Source organism: Vitis vinifera, chromosome 3, assembly GCF_030704535.1.
Source record: "Vitis vinifera cultivar Pinot Noir 40024 chromosome 3, ASM3070453v1".
Classification (NCBI taxonomy): domain Eukaryota; kingdom Viridiplantae; phylum Streptophyta; class Magnoliopsida; order Vitales; family Vitaceae; genus Vitis; species Vitis vinifera.
Window position 1 is genome coordinate 17,950,001 of NC_081807.1, and position 14,704 is coordinate 17,964,704.

The 14,704-nt window shown below is 31.7% G+C and overlaps 1 protein-coding gene across 6 annotated transcripts in view; it reads left to right on the forward strand.

The window, feature by feature from the left end:
• LOC100246869 (2-oxoglutarate-dependent dioxygenase 19) overlaps positions 1–14,704 on the forward strand; it is a 41,079-nt gene that overhangs the window by 7,535 nt on the left and 18,840 nt on the right. For 2 of the 6 annotated variants that reach the window (XM_059736044.1, XM_059736045.1), the window contains exon 3: positions 2,108–2,435. In XM_059736044.1, coding sequence (XP_059592027.1) covers positions 2,108–2,435 — 328 coding nt within the window. Of the gene's footprint in view, positions 1–2,107; positions 2,436–4,874; positions 6,873–8,922; positions 9,366–13,736; positions 14,478–14,704 lie in introns of those variants that run through there. The other 4 variants (XM_059736042.1, XM_059736043.1, XM_059736046.1 and 1 more) reach the window with 4 other exon arrangements.

Here is a 14,704-nt window from a genome sequence, read left to right on the forward strand (position 1 = left end):
ATTTTTAAGTAAAATCGACTTTGAATTAACAATTTTAAAGTGAAATTTCTTGAAATAACATCCACCTAAACATGCATGTTGTTCAAGAAATAGTTCATATTGGTTAGCAGTTGACACAAATTTCTTGAGAGGCCAATCTCTGAACGTTAGTTTTTGACTTTTCCATTAGATCTCCATAAAATAAAGCATGTTGTCTATTTTCTGATGGTAGGAAGTAGAAGGTGTATAAATTTGCCAAAACTATATACCCTTAGTCTTTGGTTTTAAATAATTTGAGGAAAAATGGAAGGAAACGTAGAAAGAATTGAATAAAAAATAAATTTAAAACTAATAAATTTATTTTTATATATTATTTTAAAAATAGATTTAAAAATTAAATAATTTGAAAGTTAATAAGTTTTTAACTAATTTTACTTATTTTTTTTATTTTTTTTATTATTTTTCATAATAAAACACGATAAAATCATTACCACTTTCCCATAATAAAACACAATATTATTTTATTCTTATAGATTAGAGAAAATGTGTTTGCCTACATTATTTTATGGAGCAGGGCCAACACATTATTAAAATCGTTAAATATACTTTGCCTACATTTTATCCCTTCAGCTTTGATGTGTTTTACATTTTGGTCATTTACATTCAAAATCCAAGACTTTCCCTCTAATTACGACTCCATTAAATTATAAAAGAAAGTAAACACTGATTCAAATTTAAGTAAAATTGATTTTGAATTAATAATTTTAAAGTGAAATTTCTCAAATGCTTTCAAAATCTGATAACTATTAACTTTGATTTTAAAGAGAAGTTTGCACTGCTAGTTGTGGGTATCTTTTGGCTTGGACGTGCCCATTGGATCATGGTCCAATTTATTCAATTTGGGTTTGGCCATAGTTCAAATAGGTTGGAGCTAAGCTATAGGCTTATGGCATTGAGGTTTTAGGAACTTTCATAGTGGCCTAGTGGTAAATCTAATACCTAAAGAGGCTCCAAAATGTTAGGGTTTTCCATTGTCCTGCAAACCCAGCTTTGGCATACTAGTGAATGTCACCTTTTGTTTAATGGAACTAAAGTCATATTTGGTTATTGGAAAGTATATAAAAAAAAAAGTAAAAAAATTAAGAAAAATAATTATTTTTCATGTTTAATTGTATTATAAAAAATATAAGAGAAAAACAAATATAATTAAAATTAGGTGGAAATTTATGTATTTTTAAATTATTTAATCATATATGAATGAATTAAAATAAATAAAATGAGTTTCAAATAGTATATAAAAATAATTTATTGGTTTTGACTTTATTTTTTTATATTTTTCCTCTATTTTATTAATTTCCTAAATTTTCTAAGAAACAAATGTAGCCCTAATTTTTGTGCATCACTTGAAACAAGGTATAAGGATAGATATAAGGATGGGAGATTTTAACAACTGATTCATGCTAGAATTCTTGAAATAACATCCACCTAGACATGCATGTTGTTCAAGAAATAGTTCATATTGGTTAGCAGTTGACACAAATTTCTTGAGAGGCCAATATTTGAATGTTAGTTTTTGACTTTTCTATTAGATCTCCATAAAATAAGCAGTGAAAAATTGAGGGTGTTTGCATAATTAATGTAAAGCATATTCTCTATTTTTTGATAGTAGGAAGTAGAAGGTGTATAAATTCTCCAAAACTATGTATCCTTAGTTTATGTTTAGTTCTAAAAAATTTGAGAAAAAATGGAAGAAAACGTAGAAAGAATCGAATAAAAAATAGATTTAAACTTAATAAATTTATTTTTATATATTATTTTAAACTCATTTTAGTTATTTTAATTTTTTATTTAAAAATTAAATAATTTGAAAATTAATAAGTTTCTAATTGATAAACTCACTAAGTTTCTAATTTATTTATTAAATAATTAATAAATTTATCTTAAATTCACTAAGTGATTCATGCTATTCAATAATAAAACCGAAGGTTAATACTTGCTTATTTCATGAATTTGGGTTCATCTAGAATTACATAGTAGCTACTTACTTTAATTTTTTCGAAGTTCCAATCCCATGAGATAGCAGAATAGCTAAAAAGTTTTGTTTTGCTTCTTGTTGTCGCCACTGCAGTGAGGTTTGTCTAGAATATACCCAAAGCATCAGAAAAGTAGTTGGAGAATTACTTAGAGGAATATCAAAGAGCTTGGGATTGGAAGAGTGGTATATAGACAAGACCATGAATATGGATTCAGGTTTACAAATCCTCATTGCCAACCTCTATCCACCCTGTCCTCAGCCAGAGTATGCAATGGGATTGCCGCCTCATTCAGACCACAGCTTCTTGACCCTCCTCATACAGAATGGGATTGGTGGGCTTCAGGTGCAGCACAAAGGACATTGGGTCGATGTGAATCCAATCCCCAACTCCATTTTGGTTAACACCGGCGACCATCTTGAGGTACCTTCCTACCTTGCTTATTCTGTTGTTTCTATTCAGAGATTGGTTCTCCTATTTGGTTTTTTGACATGAAATTCTTCAAATTGATAAATGGTAGTTTTTTCATTTTATTTTTTCATTCTATTTTTTCATTCGTTCATGTACAGAATATATAGAGGGTAATCACCATTCTAAGAATGGGAATGAATGATATAAGGAAATAACAAGTAATATCCTAATATCTCAACTTTCCTAATATCTCAACATTCCTAATATCTCAACTTTCCTAATATCTAAACATTCCTAATATCTCAACACTGAATGATACAAGGAAAGAATGATTTAAGGAAATCATTCCTAATATCTCAACACTCCCCTCAAGTTGGTGCATAGATGTCACACATGCCCAACTTGTCTAAAAAATTTGAGAACACTTGACTTAAGACAGCTTTGGTGAGGATATCGACCAATTGATATTATGATCGAATCTTAGGCAATTCCACAATCTTATCATCCAACTTTTCCTTAATGAAGAATCTATCCACCTCGACATGCTTTGTACGATCATGTTGTACTGGATCATGAGCATGCAGCTTTATTGTCACAAAACAATGGGATTGGTTGCCTAGATAGGTAGCCTAAATCCTGTAAGAGGAGTCTTAGCCATAATGCCTCACAAAGTCCTAGAGTCATACCTCTAAATTCTGCTTTTGCACTTGAACGAGTGACGACATTTTGCTTCTTACTTTTCTATATCACAAGATTACCACATACAAAGGTAAAGTAACCAGATGTAGATCGCCTATCATCCACTGCACTAGCCCAATCAGCATCAGTATATACTTCTATACTATGATGATCAACATTTTTAGCAAACAAAATTCCCTTCCTAGGAGCATTCTTCAAATACATCAAAATACACATGACTGCATTCATATGTTGCTCTCCAGGATTATGCATGTATTGACTCACTACACTCAATGCATAAGCAAGATCTGGTCTTGTATGAGCTAAGTACATTAATCTCCCCATAAGTCTCTGGTATCTTCCCTTATCAGTTGATACTTGATTAGGCTCAACACACAATTTTAGACCTTCTTCTATTGGTGTATTAACAGGTTGACATCCCTATATTCCAGTCTCTTGTAAAAGATCTAAGGCATACTTTCTTTGAGATAGAAAAATTCCTTCACTTGATCGAGAAACTTCAATCCTAAGAAAGTATTTCAGAGGACCTAGATCTTTCATTTCGAATTCTCTAGATAGATAATTTTGCATAGCTTTTCTTTCTTTAGGATCATTTCCTGTAACTACCATGTCATCCACATATACGATGAGTGCCGTAATCTTACCATGTTGCTTTTTCAGGAACAAAGTGTGATCTGAATTATGTTGACGATAGCCAAAAGCTCTCATTGACTTTGTGAACCTTCCAAACCATGCTCTCGGGGATTGCTTCAACCCATACAATGACTTCTTCAATTTGCACACCTTCTGGCATTGCTTTTCTGACACCATGCTTCCTGGTGGAAGATCCATATATACTTCTTCAGATAACTTGACATGCAAAAAGGCATTTTTCACATCGAACTGTTGTAATGGCCAATCTAGGTTTGTAGTTAAAGACAGTAATACTTGAACTGTGTTGATCTTAGCTACAGGTGCAAATGTCTCTATGTAGTCAATTCCATAAGTCTGAGTGTACCCTTTTGCTACCAGTCTTGCTTTAAATCGTTCAATACTACCATCTGACTTGTACTTCACAGTATAGATCCAACGACACCCAACTGGCTTCTTTCCTGGTGGACATTCTACGAGTTCCCATGTTTCATTCTTCTGCAATGATTTCATCTCTTCATTCATGGCTGCTTTCCACCTTGGATCAGCTAAGGCTTCCTGCACACTGTTAGGAATAGCTATAGTAGATAATTGATTTACAAATGACTTATTTGATTCAGACAAACGATAGTTAGACACATAGTTGCTCATGGGATATTTGACTTTGGTAGACAATTCGGGTTCATATGTGGGTTTAGGAATACCTCTATTATGACGGTGTGGTAACCATTTCATGAATGGATCAGGTTCCAAATTAAGAACACCCTCAACAGACGACAATTGGTTTGGTATTTCAGTGAAGACATCTTCGAACCCAAATTGTTGACTACTCATATCCAACTCACCCGCCTTCTAGTTCACTAGTTCAGATTGTCCAGATTCATCATCCTCAGAGATATGATAATCATAATCGAGAGTCTGAATTTCCTTATGGTACTCTCCTTAAAGTTTAGACTCATATGAAAAATACATCGAATCTTCATGAAACACCACATCCATTGTAATAAACATTCGTCGAGTTGGAGGATGGTAACATCGATATCCCTTTTTGTGCAATGCATATCTAACAAACACACATTGCAATGCATGGGAAGTTAACTTGGTGCATTGGTGTTTGTGTAGATGCACAAATGCCACGTAACCAAAAACACGAGGAGGTAGATTTGGGACGGTTGGGGCAAGTACGACATTAGTAAGAGCTTGGAGAGGTGTTTGGAAGTTAATTGAGTTGGAAGGTATCAGATTGATCAAGTATGCGGCAGATGTGATTGCTTCTCCCCAATAAGATATCAATATTTTTTCTGCTATCAAGGAAGCACGAACAACCTCTAACAAGTGTCGATTTTTTCGTTCAGCGACTCCATTTTGCTGAGGTGTATTGGAACAAGTAGTTTGATGAATGATGCCATGTCCTTCCAAATACTTTTGAAGATCAGGACTCTTATATTCTCCACCATTATCACTATGCAAAACCCGAACCTTAGCATTGTACTGAGTTTCAATCATTTTATGAAATTTTTGAAACAACAAGTTCACTTCATCTTTGGTCTTCATCAAGCATAACCATGTCATTCTAGTACAATCATCAATTAAAGTAACAAACCAACATGAGCCACTCAAAGTTGGGACTTTGGATGGGCCCCAAACATCAGAATGTATAACCATAAAAGGAAGCGGACTTTTATTCAAAATTAACGAAAATGAAGCACGATGGCTTTTAGGTAATTCACAAATATCACAACGGAAACCAGAAATATCACTATTTACAAACAAACTAGGAAACAATTTTTTTTAAATAACCAAAGGAAGCATGTCCCAGACGTCGATGCCACAACCAAATTTCAGACTTTTTCTTCTCCCTCTCAAATCCATCTGCCATCAAGGCTTGTTGCAACTTATTTGAATCATTTGACTGCAAGTCCAAGTAATAGATTTTTCCTCGCTTAATACCACAATTAATCGTTTGTCTTGTTTGGATGTCCTTAATCACACAAAATTTAAGCTAAAAAATGACAATACAAGATAAGGCTGCAATGATTTGAGAAACTGACAAAAGATTGTAATATAAAGATGGAACAACTAAAACATAATCCAAATTCAAAGTATCAGTAAGAGTTAAGGATCCTTCCTCAATGACTAGGGTTGTGTTACCATTGGCTATGGAAATAATTTTTTGTGAGGAAGGTCTAAGGGGTGAAACCTGTCTAGAATCAAAAGTCATATGATCTGTAGCACCAGAATCAATTATCCATGCAATATTAATAACAGGTGTAAAAGTATTTAAAAACTTACCACCATGATCTGTAGCAGCTACCAATGCAAAGGCTTTCTCAGCAACATTAGCCTCTGTTTTTATTTCGACAACAGTTGTAGTCGATGTTTTCTTGGAATCCTTCTTTCGTTGATCACGATTATTATCATTAATAACAAAGTGGTGATAGCCTAAACATGATCTAAAGGTCCATGGTTCGAACCCTCGGTTCCTCATTGTTTTCCTGGTCATACCAAGAGTTGTTGCTTTGAAATTGTGGGATATCCAGACTAGTGGGATCAGTCTTATTGCAGTGAGTGCATTTGAAGGTTGACTTATCAATATTAGTAATATCTCAACTTTCCCAATATCTCAACATTCCTAATATCTCAACATTCCTAATATCTCAACTTTCCTAATATCTAAACATTCCTAATATCTCAACATTGAATGATACAAGGAAAGAATGATATAAGGAAAGCATTTCTAATATCTCAACAGAAATAACGTATGCTTTGGTAATTTATTTTTAAAATCAATGATTATCTTATCGAAGAATGGAAAAAAAAAAGTATGAGAGGATAGCTTTACTCTTCCATTTGTTGACTTAAGGTTATATTTAGTTTACGATATGACTTATTCTATATGCAATCAAACTTACGATATGATAAATGGTAGGATGTATTATCCCATTTCATTTTTTTTTATCGACTCTACATGAAATATGATAATTTTAAGTTGAAATATGAGGTATACACAACCATCAATTATAAATTTATTTTTCTTATACATTTTCTTCTTCTTTTTTTTTCAAGTTTTTATATTATACATTTTGTAAAAGAGTAAATTTTAATTGAAAAATCAAATTTGTAGTTTAAAAACGAAATAAAAATATGTAAAAAAAAATATATTGTAAAATAATATATATATATATATATATATATATATATATATATAATTTTTTATTTATAAATTATAAATATTTAATTATGAATATTATTAAAAAAATAAAAATTACTTATTAAACTATAAATTATAAAACAATTTTCAAATAATATTAATTATGAGGGAGATTTCATACGTTTTTAATAGAAAATATTATGTAATATAATTTTTATTTTAAAGAAATATTGAACATTAAAATCCAAGATGCTTTCAGCTCCATTATTTATTCTTTTAATATATCAATATCCCCTATACTCAATTGTTTATAATATTTAAGTCTATGATATTTAAAGATATCACATTCCACTAAAAATGATATCCTAAATATACATATATAGTGGGATCGATATGATATTTTAAGAAATAAATATTCCATTTAATTTTATCTAACCCACCAACCAAATATAACCTTATTACACATATGACAAACCTTGCAATGATATTTAAATAATAATATTGTATATGAAATATAAAAATAAAATATTTTAATGCCATTAAAATTAATGAGGAAAGGGAAAGTAAGGTGGTATATATCTTTTTTACGCCAATTTTGTTTTGTTAGATACAATATCCCATAAGATAATTTGATACGAAAACTTATCAAACTATTTTTGCAGTTTTACAACTTGGAGTTTTACCCTAATCGTGCGTACATTGTGCATAAACTTTAGAATATATATGATAAAAACTTATCAAACCAAACATCTTTAAGCATAAACTTTTGTAAGTACATTGTGCATGATTTATGTCCAAGTGATGGTTAACACCCACAATAACAAACAAATATTTAGCAAGATTTAGCTCACTTTACTTATATTCATGCCTTAATGCAACAAAACATGTCTACAACTTACATAAAAAGGAGTACTTCTCCATGGCTAAATCACAAATCCATAATAATAGATATGAATGTATGGTAATTCATTTGAAACAATAGGAATTCTCCTTAATCAAAATTATGCCACAAGAACCTAGTTTAATAGCATAGTTTCCATGAGAATAATTGAAAATAATGACTCTAGCTTAAGAAGAAGATTATACATCGTAACAACTTGAATCTCGTAGAAAATAACCTTATTTTTCTCTTATTTTCTTCACGTTCTCTCTAAACACTTCTCTCCAAATTGGGTCGATGTAGAGAAAATGCTAGGAGAACAACGAGGCTACATATATTAATTTTGGTAGGCACCATTTATTTTATATGTGGGATCTATTTTTGTCATTCCTCCAAACAAATCCTCCCATTCGGTTGGCGTATATACAAGCACTCATAGTATAATTTTTTTGTTAGTTCCCCTTCTCAACATTGGCAACAAAATCAATTGATATCTTGAAGAAGTTTTTGTTTATATAATTTATTTTTTTCCCTTTTCCACATTATGTATATGCATATACAAAATCGGACAAGATTTGTCGGGTCCATATAAGATATAGAGTTTTTTTTTTTTTTCATTTTTTGAAAAATCAATCAAATATGAATGATGTAAAGGGATTAAACTTGAGCACAATAGATGGGGTTGTGACCAACTATTTCACATTTAAATACTAGATACATTTTATTTAATACAGTTTAAAATATTCATATATTTATACTTATCAATGATTTAATTTGATAATATCAAAGATGAAAAATAAAAATTATTCTTTTTGCTATATATTTAAATTTTTATAATTATTTTAATTCTAATAATATATATAAATTATATATTTATAATATCATTAGTTTGATCATAATTCAACAACCGATCTGACCATTGACCATTAAACCATGAATCGATAACATTTCCAATTCAATGATTGGTTTAGTTATAAAAACATTACATATACGTATATTTATTTCAAAAATTGTTCTTGCATCCTAATTAATTTATTTAACACAAGTTTTAAACATTTTTTTTGTTTTCTATTTAAGAATTGGAGTGAGCATCATTTTTCTTCATTTCTATTTCAATAAATCCATTATTTTTGTACAAGGTTTTAAGTAATGGTAAGTACAAGAGTATTTTGCATCGAGCAGTGGTGAATAACAAAACCACTAGGATATCATTGGCTGTTTCAAATGGACCATCACTAGACACAGTCGTTGAGCCAGCACCAGAGCTAAGTCAGCCATCGACATATGTTGGAATGACATTTAAAGAATACTTGGAACTTCAACAAGGAAACAAGCTTGATGGGAAAACTTGCTTGGATCGAGTCCGAATCAAAACAATGTGAACTTCATTCCCATCCCTTGCATGTGAGAATATTGGTAATATCAATGCTCAAATAATTTAAAATGTTCTTAGAACATAGATAATACGTAAATGTTGGGGATTGCTAATGAACATTTATGCTTTTATTTGTTGATATTATGGTGGATGTTTTTGTGTGATTTGAGAGAATAACAAATGAAATCATTTCTATCTTCTATTTTATTACTATAGCCTTGATAAAGTTCATAGTTAAAGCACTAATTTTCTAGCAAGCTTGAAAATTTAATTAGTTAGGGGGTATTTGGTAAAATTTAATACTTATTACTTAATGACTTAAGTTGATTTTAAGTTAAATTATACTTAAGTTGTAAACTTAAAACTTTTTACTTAATTCTTACTTTAAGTATTAAGTTTATTTAATAAAATTAATTTAAAATTTATTCTAAATTATTAAATTGATATATTTATCCTTATAAGTTAATTATAACTAGGGCAAAGGGGCTCAAGTAACAATGGAGGTTATGGAGTAATAAAAGAAATTGTAGAGGTAATTAGAATAAATGAAGATAAAAGGGTAAAATGAAGTTGTAAACTTAAGAATAAGTTAAGTGTTTTTAGTTATACTTAAAATTGTTTTTGACTTTAAGTCATACCATTAAGTTGTTTTACCAAACATACTTAATTTACTTCATGACTTCAATTAAGTTATTAAGTTGGTTTACCAAACACTCACTTAGTGTCTTTATAAATACTTCATTTTATCGTTGGTAAAATAGTAGAAAAACCATATCACTAGCATTTTATTTGAGAAAATCCTAAAAAGAAAAAGTTTCTTTAATCATTTTTTTTAATGCATTCTAGTATGGAAGAAAGATCATTAAATTTTTAATAAGTCCAATGATTACTTGGCACATCGATGTGCAATAAAAACAAAAAGAGATAGTAATCAGCAACAAGAATATTAAGAATAAAATTTTCGTTTGGCCTCTTTGAGTACAATAGTTAAGAGTTTCTAAAAGAGGAAGTTGGTTATAGTAATTCATTTATGTTAATAAATAATTAATTTTCTATACTATAATAATTCTCTTTCAATTGTTAGAAAAAGGACTATAAATTTAAGGGGTTAAAGTATTAATTATACACTAGTAAAATCAATGTAATGAAATAATATTTATAATATCAATCATGTCCATCATAATTGCAGAGTCTAGTGAGTGAAGAGCTTATCCCTTGAAAAGGCATGGTTGGTGTGTGAAACATGCTAGATGTATAAGAATTTGTGTCGTCTATGTTAAAATTTGTTTTGTGGGAAATTAATCCCACAACTAAAGAAGATTTTTGTATGATTTTAAATTTAATTTTCCATGTGATTGATTTTTCAAATGCTATATTTTTATAAATGAATTGTAAAAGCTTATTGTTTTGATAGATTGATTATGAACTCCATTGTAAAATCATATGTTTTTCTTTATCTAAAAAAAAAAATTTGGATATTTACAATCTCATGTGAAAGATAAATCCAAAATCAAAGGGCCATTATTTATAGTGAGAAAGATTGCTTTTAACCAAACCACAGACACAAGTAGAAAATAAAGAAAATCAAGAGATTTTTAATATGGTTTGATGATCAATGTGATCCCTACATCCACGAAGTGCACTAACTTGATCCTTGTGAGCTCAATAGGGAGCTCAAACCCTAACATCCCTACGAAGTACAACAAAATTGATTTAAGCTTCATAATCCAATAATCTCCCACTTGAAAACTAAAGCATAAGTAAACACTTTCCTTCAATGATTAATGAGTATGATGCACTCAAACAACCTGCCCTCACCTTTGATCCACTGAGGTTGCACATAGCTCTAGTTTCTCTATTATCACTCTTTGGTCAACATTTCAACTAGATTCTTGCTACCTTGTATCTTCACAAGTGTTAACACCTCATCTTCAAGCAAAGACCTGATGAAGTGATAGCAAAGTGCTATATGTTTAGTCCTTGAATGAAATGTTGAATTCTTAACCAAATGTATTGCACTTTAGCTATCATTGTGCAAAACATTTACCACCTGTTTGAATCCCAACTTTACCAACAAACTTCACAACCAGATTATCTCTTTGCTGACTTCTGCTAGGTTACATACTCTACTTTATTTTTAGATAAAGTAACAACTTCTACAATTGAGAAATCAAATTAATAGCAATAGTACCCAAAGTGAACACATACCCTATAGTGCTTCTCTTACTATCTATCTTGCCAACAAAATCATCATCCACATATCCCTACAATTTCAACTTGGCCCTTTTGAAGCATAACACTTTTTTCTAGTACCTCGCAAATACCTAAATATCCATTTCACTATTTCCCAATGCTATTTTCCTGGATTTGACATAAATCTACTCACAACTTTAATTGCATAGGCAATGTCTAGTCTTGTGCACACAATAGCATACATCAAACTTCCAATGGATGAAGCATATGGGACTTTAGCTATGAAACCTTTTTCTTCATTTGTTTATGGGAAATGTTTCTTAGACGACTTAAAATGATTTGCTAGAGGTGTTTTAACTACCTAAGCATCACTCATGCTAAACCTCTACAATACCTTATGAATATACTCAGCTTGAGGTAACCACAAAGTGCTTGTTTGTTTGTCTCTACTAATTATCATCCTAATTATCTACTTTATTACACTAAAGTCCTTCATCTCAAACTTGTTGGACAACTATTTCTTCAACTTATTGATTTCATCTAAATTTATGTCAACTACTAACATGTCATCAACATAAAGCAGCAAAATGATATAGTTAGTGTTAGGATCCCCAAATTACTTCATTCCTTGGCCTTGGATCTCGTGGGGTGTATTAATCTATTTTTAGGCTCTTTAGATCTATAGCAATGGAAATTATGGCACCAAAAACCATTTTAAAGTATAAATCTAAAGAAAAAAACTCATACTTGTGATTTGTATGTTCCTAAATTGATTTCTATCTAACAAAGGCTCTCAAACTATAGTGGTCACCATAGAACTTGTCTATCGAGCGACCTTTTACCCGATCTTTCCATTCATGGGTCTTGGCACAAGAGAAGGGTAGGCTTCTCTCTCTCTCTCTCTCTCTAGAGGTGACTAGGGTGACTAGGGTTCCTATCTTTGGAATTTCATAAAACTGAAGTGCCCTAACCCCTAAGGGAGTTTACACCAAGCCCAAATTGGAAGATTGAAGCCCTAACCCCTAAGGAAGTTTACACCAAGCCCAAATTGGGCTTGGCTTACCTAATCCAATCTACTTAGGTACTAATTACTTAATCAACCCTAATGATCCCCAATTAATTAATTATCTCAATCTAGAAAGACAATTTAGTGCAATCTCATGTTTTTACCAAAACGCCCTTATGTACACTTATGAATTATATACCTAAAATACCCTCAAAGCTTGTACCACCATGAACTAGGAGCTCGAGTAGGGACCACTAGAACCTATAGGAAAATATAGGCTCTCTCATAATCCAATTTTGAAGTTAACTCAACCCTTTACTAAAGAGAATCAATTACACTCCAGTATTAAGTGAAATTACAATTAGACAAAGTTCAGGTTTGTCACCTACTATTCATTGTATGTAGACTCCCTATGAACTAGTGTCTATAATCTAACAAGGTCATATTATTAACCCATCAAGATTACCTTTCTAAGCCTTGAGTTACGGATCCTCCTATTATGTGATCAATCGACATGCTCTAGCTCCAAGGAGCATATGTCAAATTATACTAAAGGAATTACTATGACCATAGATTTCATGATCACATGTCCTTTAGATCATCATCCAAGGGGACACACTGTCTCAATCCCATAAGATATCATAGTGCCTTTATTGAGAATGCCTGTTGACACCAGCTTCCATCAACAATGACCTAATCCATAGGGAATATATCACCACTTTAGGGTCTTACCCATAGGTCAGAGTCTCCTATTGATTTCAACATAGACTTAATATCCTCTCAAGGTTGAGAGCCCATGTAACATACTAGTTTAGTGAATTATGACAATCTGATAACCTTACTTTATGATTCATTATGGGTCTTGTTTAATGTGTAACCATACACACTAGTGCACTCACCATGGCTAAGATAAGTCATCCATCCAATTAGGAGGTAGTGCATTATAGTCTTTATTGGTTTGCCTAGATTCATGAACCAACTGTGACCAACTTATCATTTTGTAGGGAGCCCATGATTTATATCCTTTGTCCAACTCCTAATGTACCCAAGTCATGTACAATGCAAGTGATATGAGTTGAATGCTTAAATTAATGTCAATGCATAAAAGGGATAACTTAAAGTATAACTTTGTTACATCATGTGTTGCTTTTAATGGTTCAATCCCAATAGTTAGAACCAATCTTCTTGAAGTAACAACTATGGTTTGCATTGCACTCAAGACACCTGATTACTACTCAAAAAGTGTTATTTTGTAGCTTGTAATTAACTCTTTTAAACACTCTTGAGTAGTAATTATTACCTTTTAACTCAAGTGGCATGTTAAGGACCCTTGCAATCGTTTCTAATCAAATTGTGTTAAGTTTTGGTGTTTTTGATAGCTTTTAGCTACACCAAAGCAATCCAAGAATGAGGGAGAGCTGTATATAGTTCATGGAAAAGCTTTTGGAAGCTCAAATTCATGAAGAACCAAGCTTTGGAGCTCCATAGCCTTTTCCAAAGTCGTTCAAAGTATGCAAGGAAAGAACAATGGAGAAGAGGAAAACAAAGTGAAGAAAACAGAGGACAGCAGCTGCAGTCTTCTTTCGCACTTTTGGAGCACTTCCCGAAGTCCATTTTCTACATTCTATATACCATTTCAAAGCTCAGGAAGTCAAGAATCCAACGCTTCAAACCGTGTACGATTTGGAGCTGAAATGAGGAAGATATGGCCTTCGCAAGACAACTGCATCCAGCTGAAGGACAAATTCGCATCTTGCGAATTTGGAACTCCAATGTGCGAAAGTGATTTTGCAACTTGCGAACTTGGAGCTCAACGTGCGAAAATGGATTCCAAGTTGCGAAATCAACTTGCAAGATTTTCGCAAGTCACCATGCAACGTGCGAAATCTACATGCGAACTGGGATATTTGTGCACCGACTCTTTTAGATATTTTCTTCAGATATTTTTGTATAAATTTCCATTCTTCTCCTTGTAATCCACCAACCATAAGATTTCTTAGCTAGGAAGGTTGGAAAAACTTCTCTATATATATTCCCTTGCATCCATTGCAATAGATATCGATCAATAGATAGAAGTATGTAAAATCATCGATCAATATATAGATATTTAAATATATAGACTATACAGAGCCTTGCTACGTTTTTCTCTCTTCTCCTGTTCTTCCCCATTTCTATTTTCTTAGTAGCCAAACAGCCTCTGAGGGCTTTTCCTCAGAGGATGATTGGGTAAAACTTTTAGTTTCTCAATGTATGGATGTTATATGATGACTTGGATGCAATCCCATGGAAATTTCTCGTACCTGGAAGGTAAGGTAGTCGTTTTTCATTAAAGGTTCATTAATGCAAA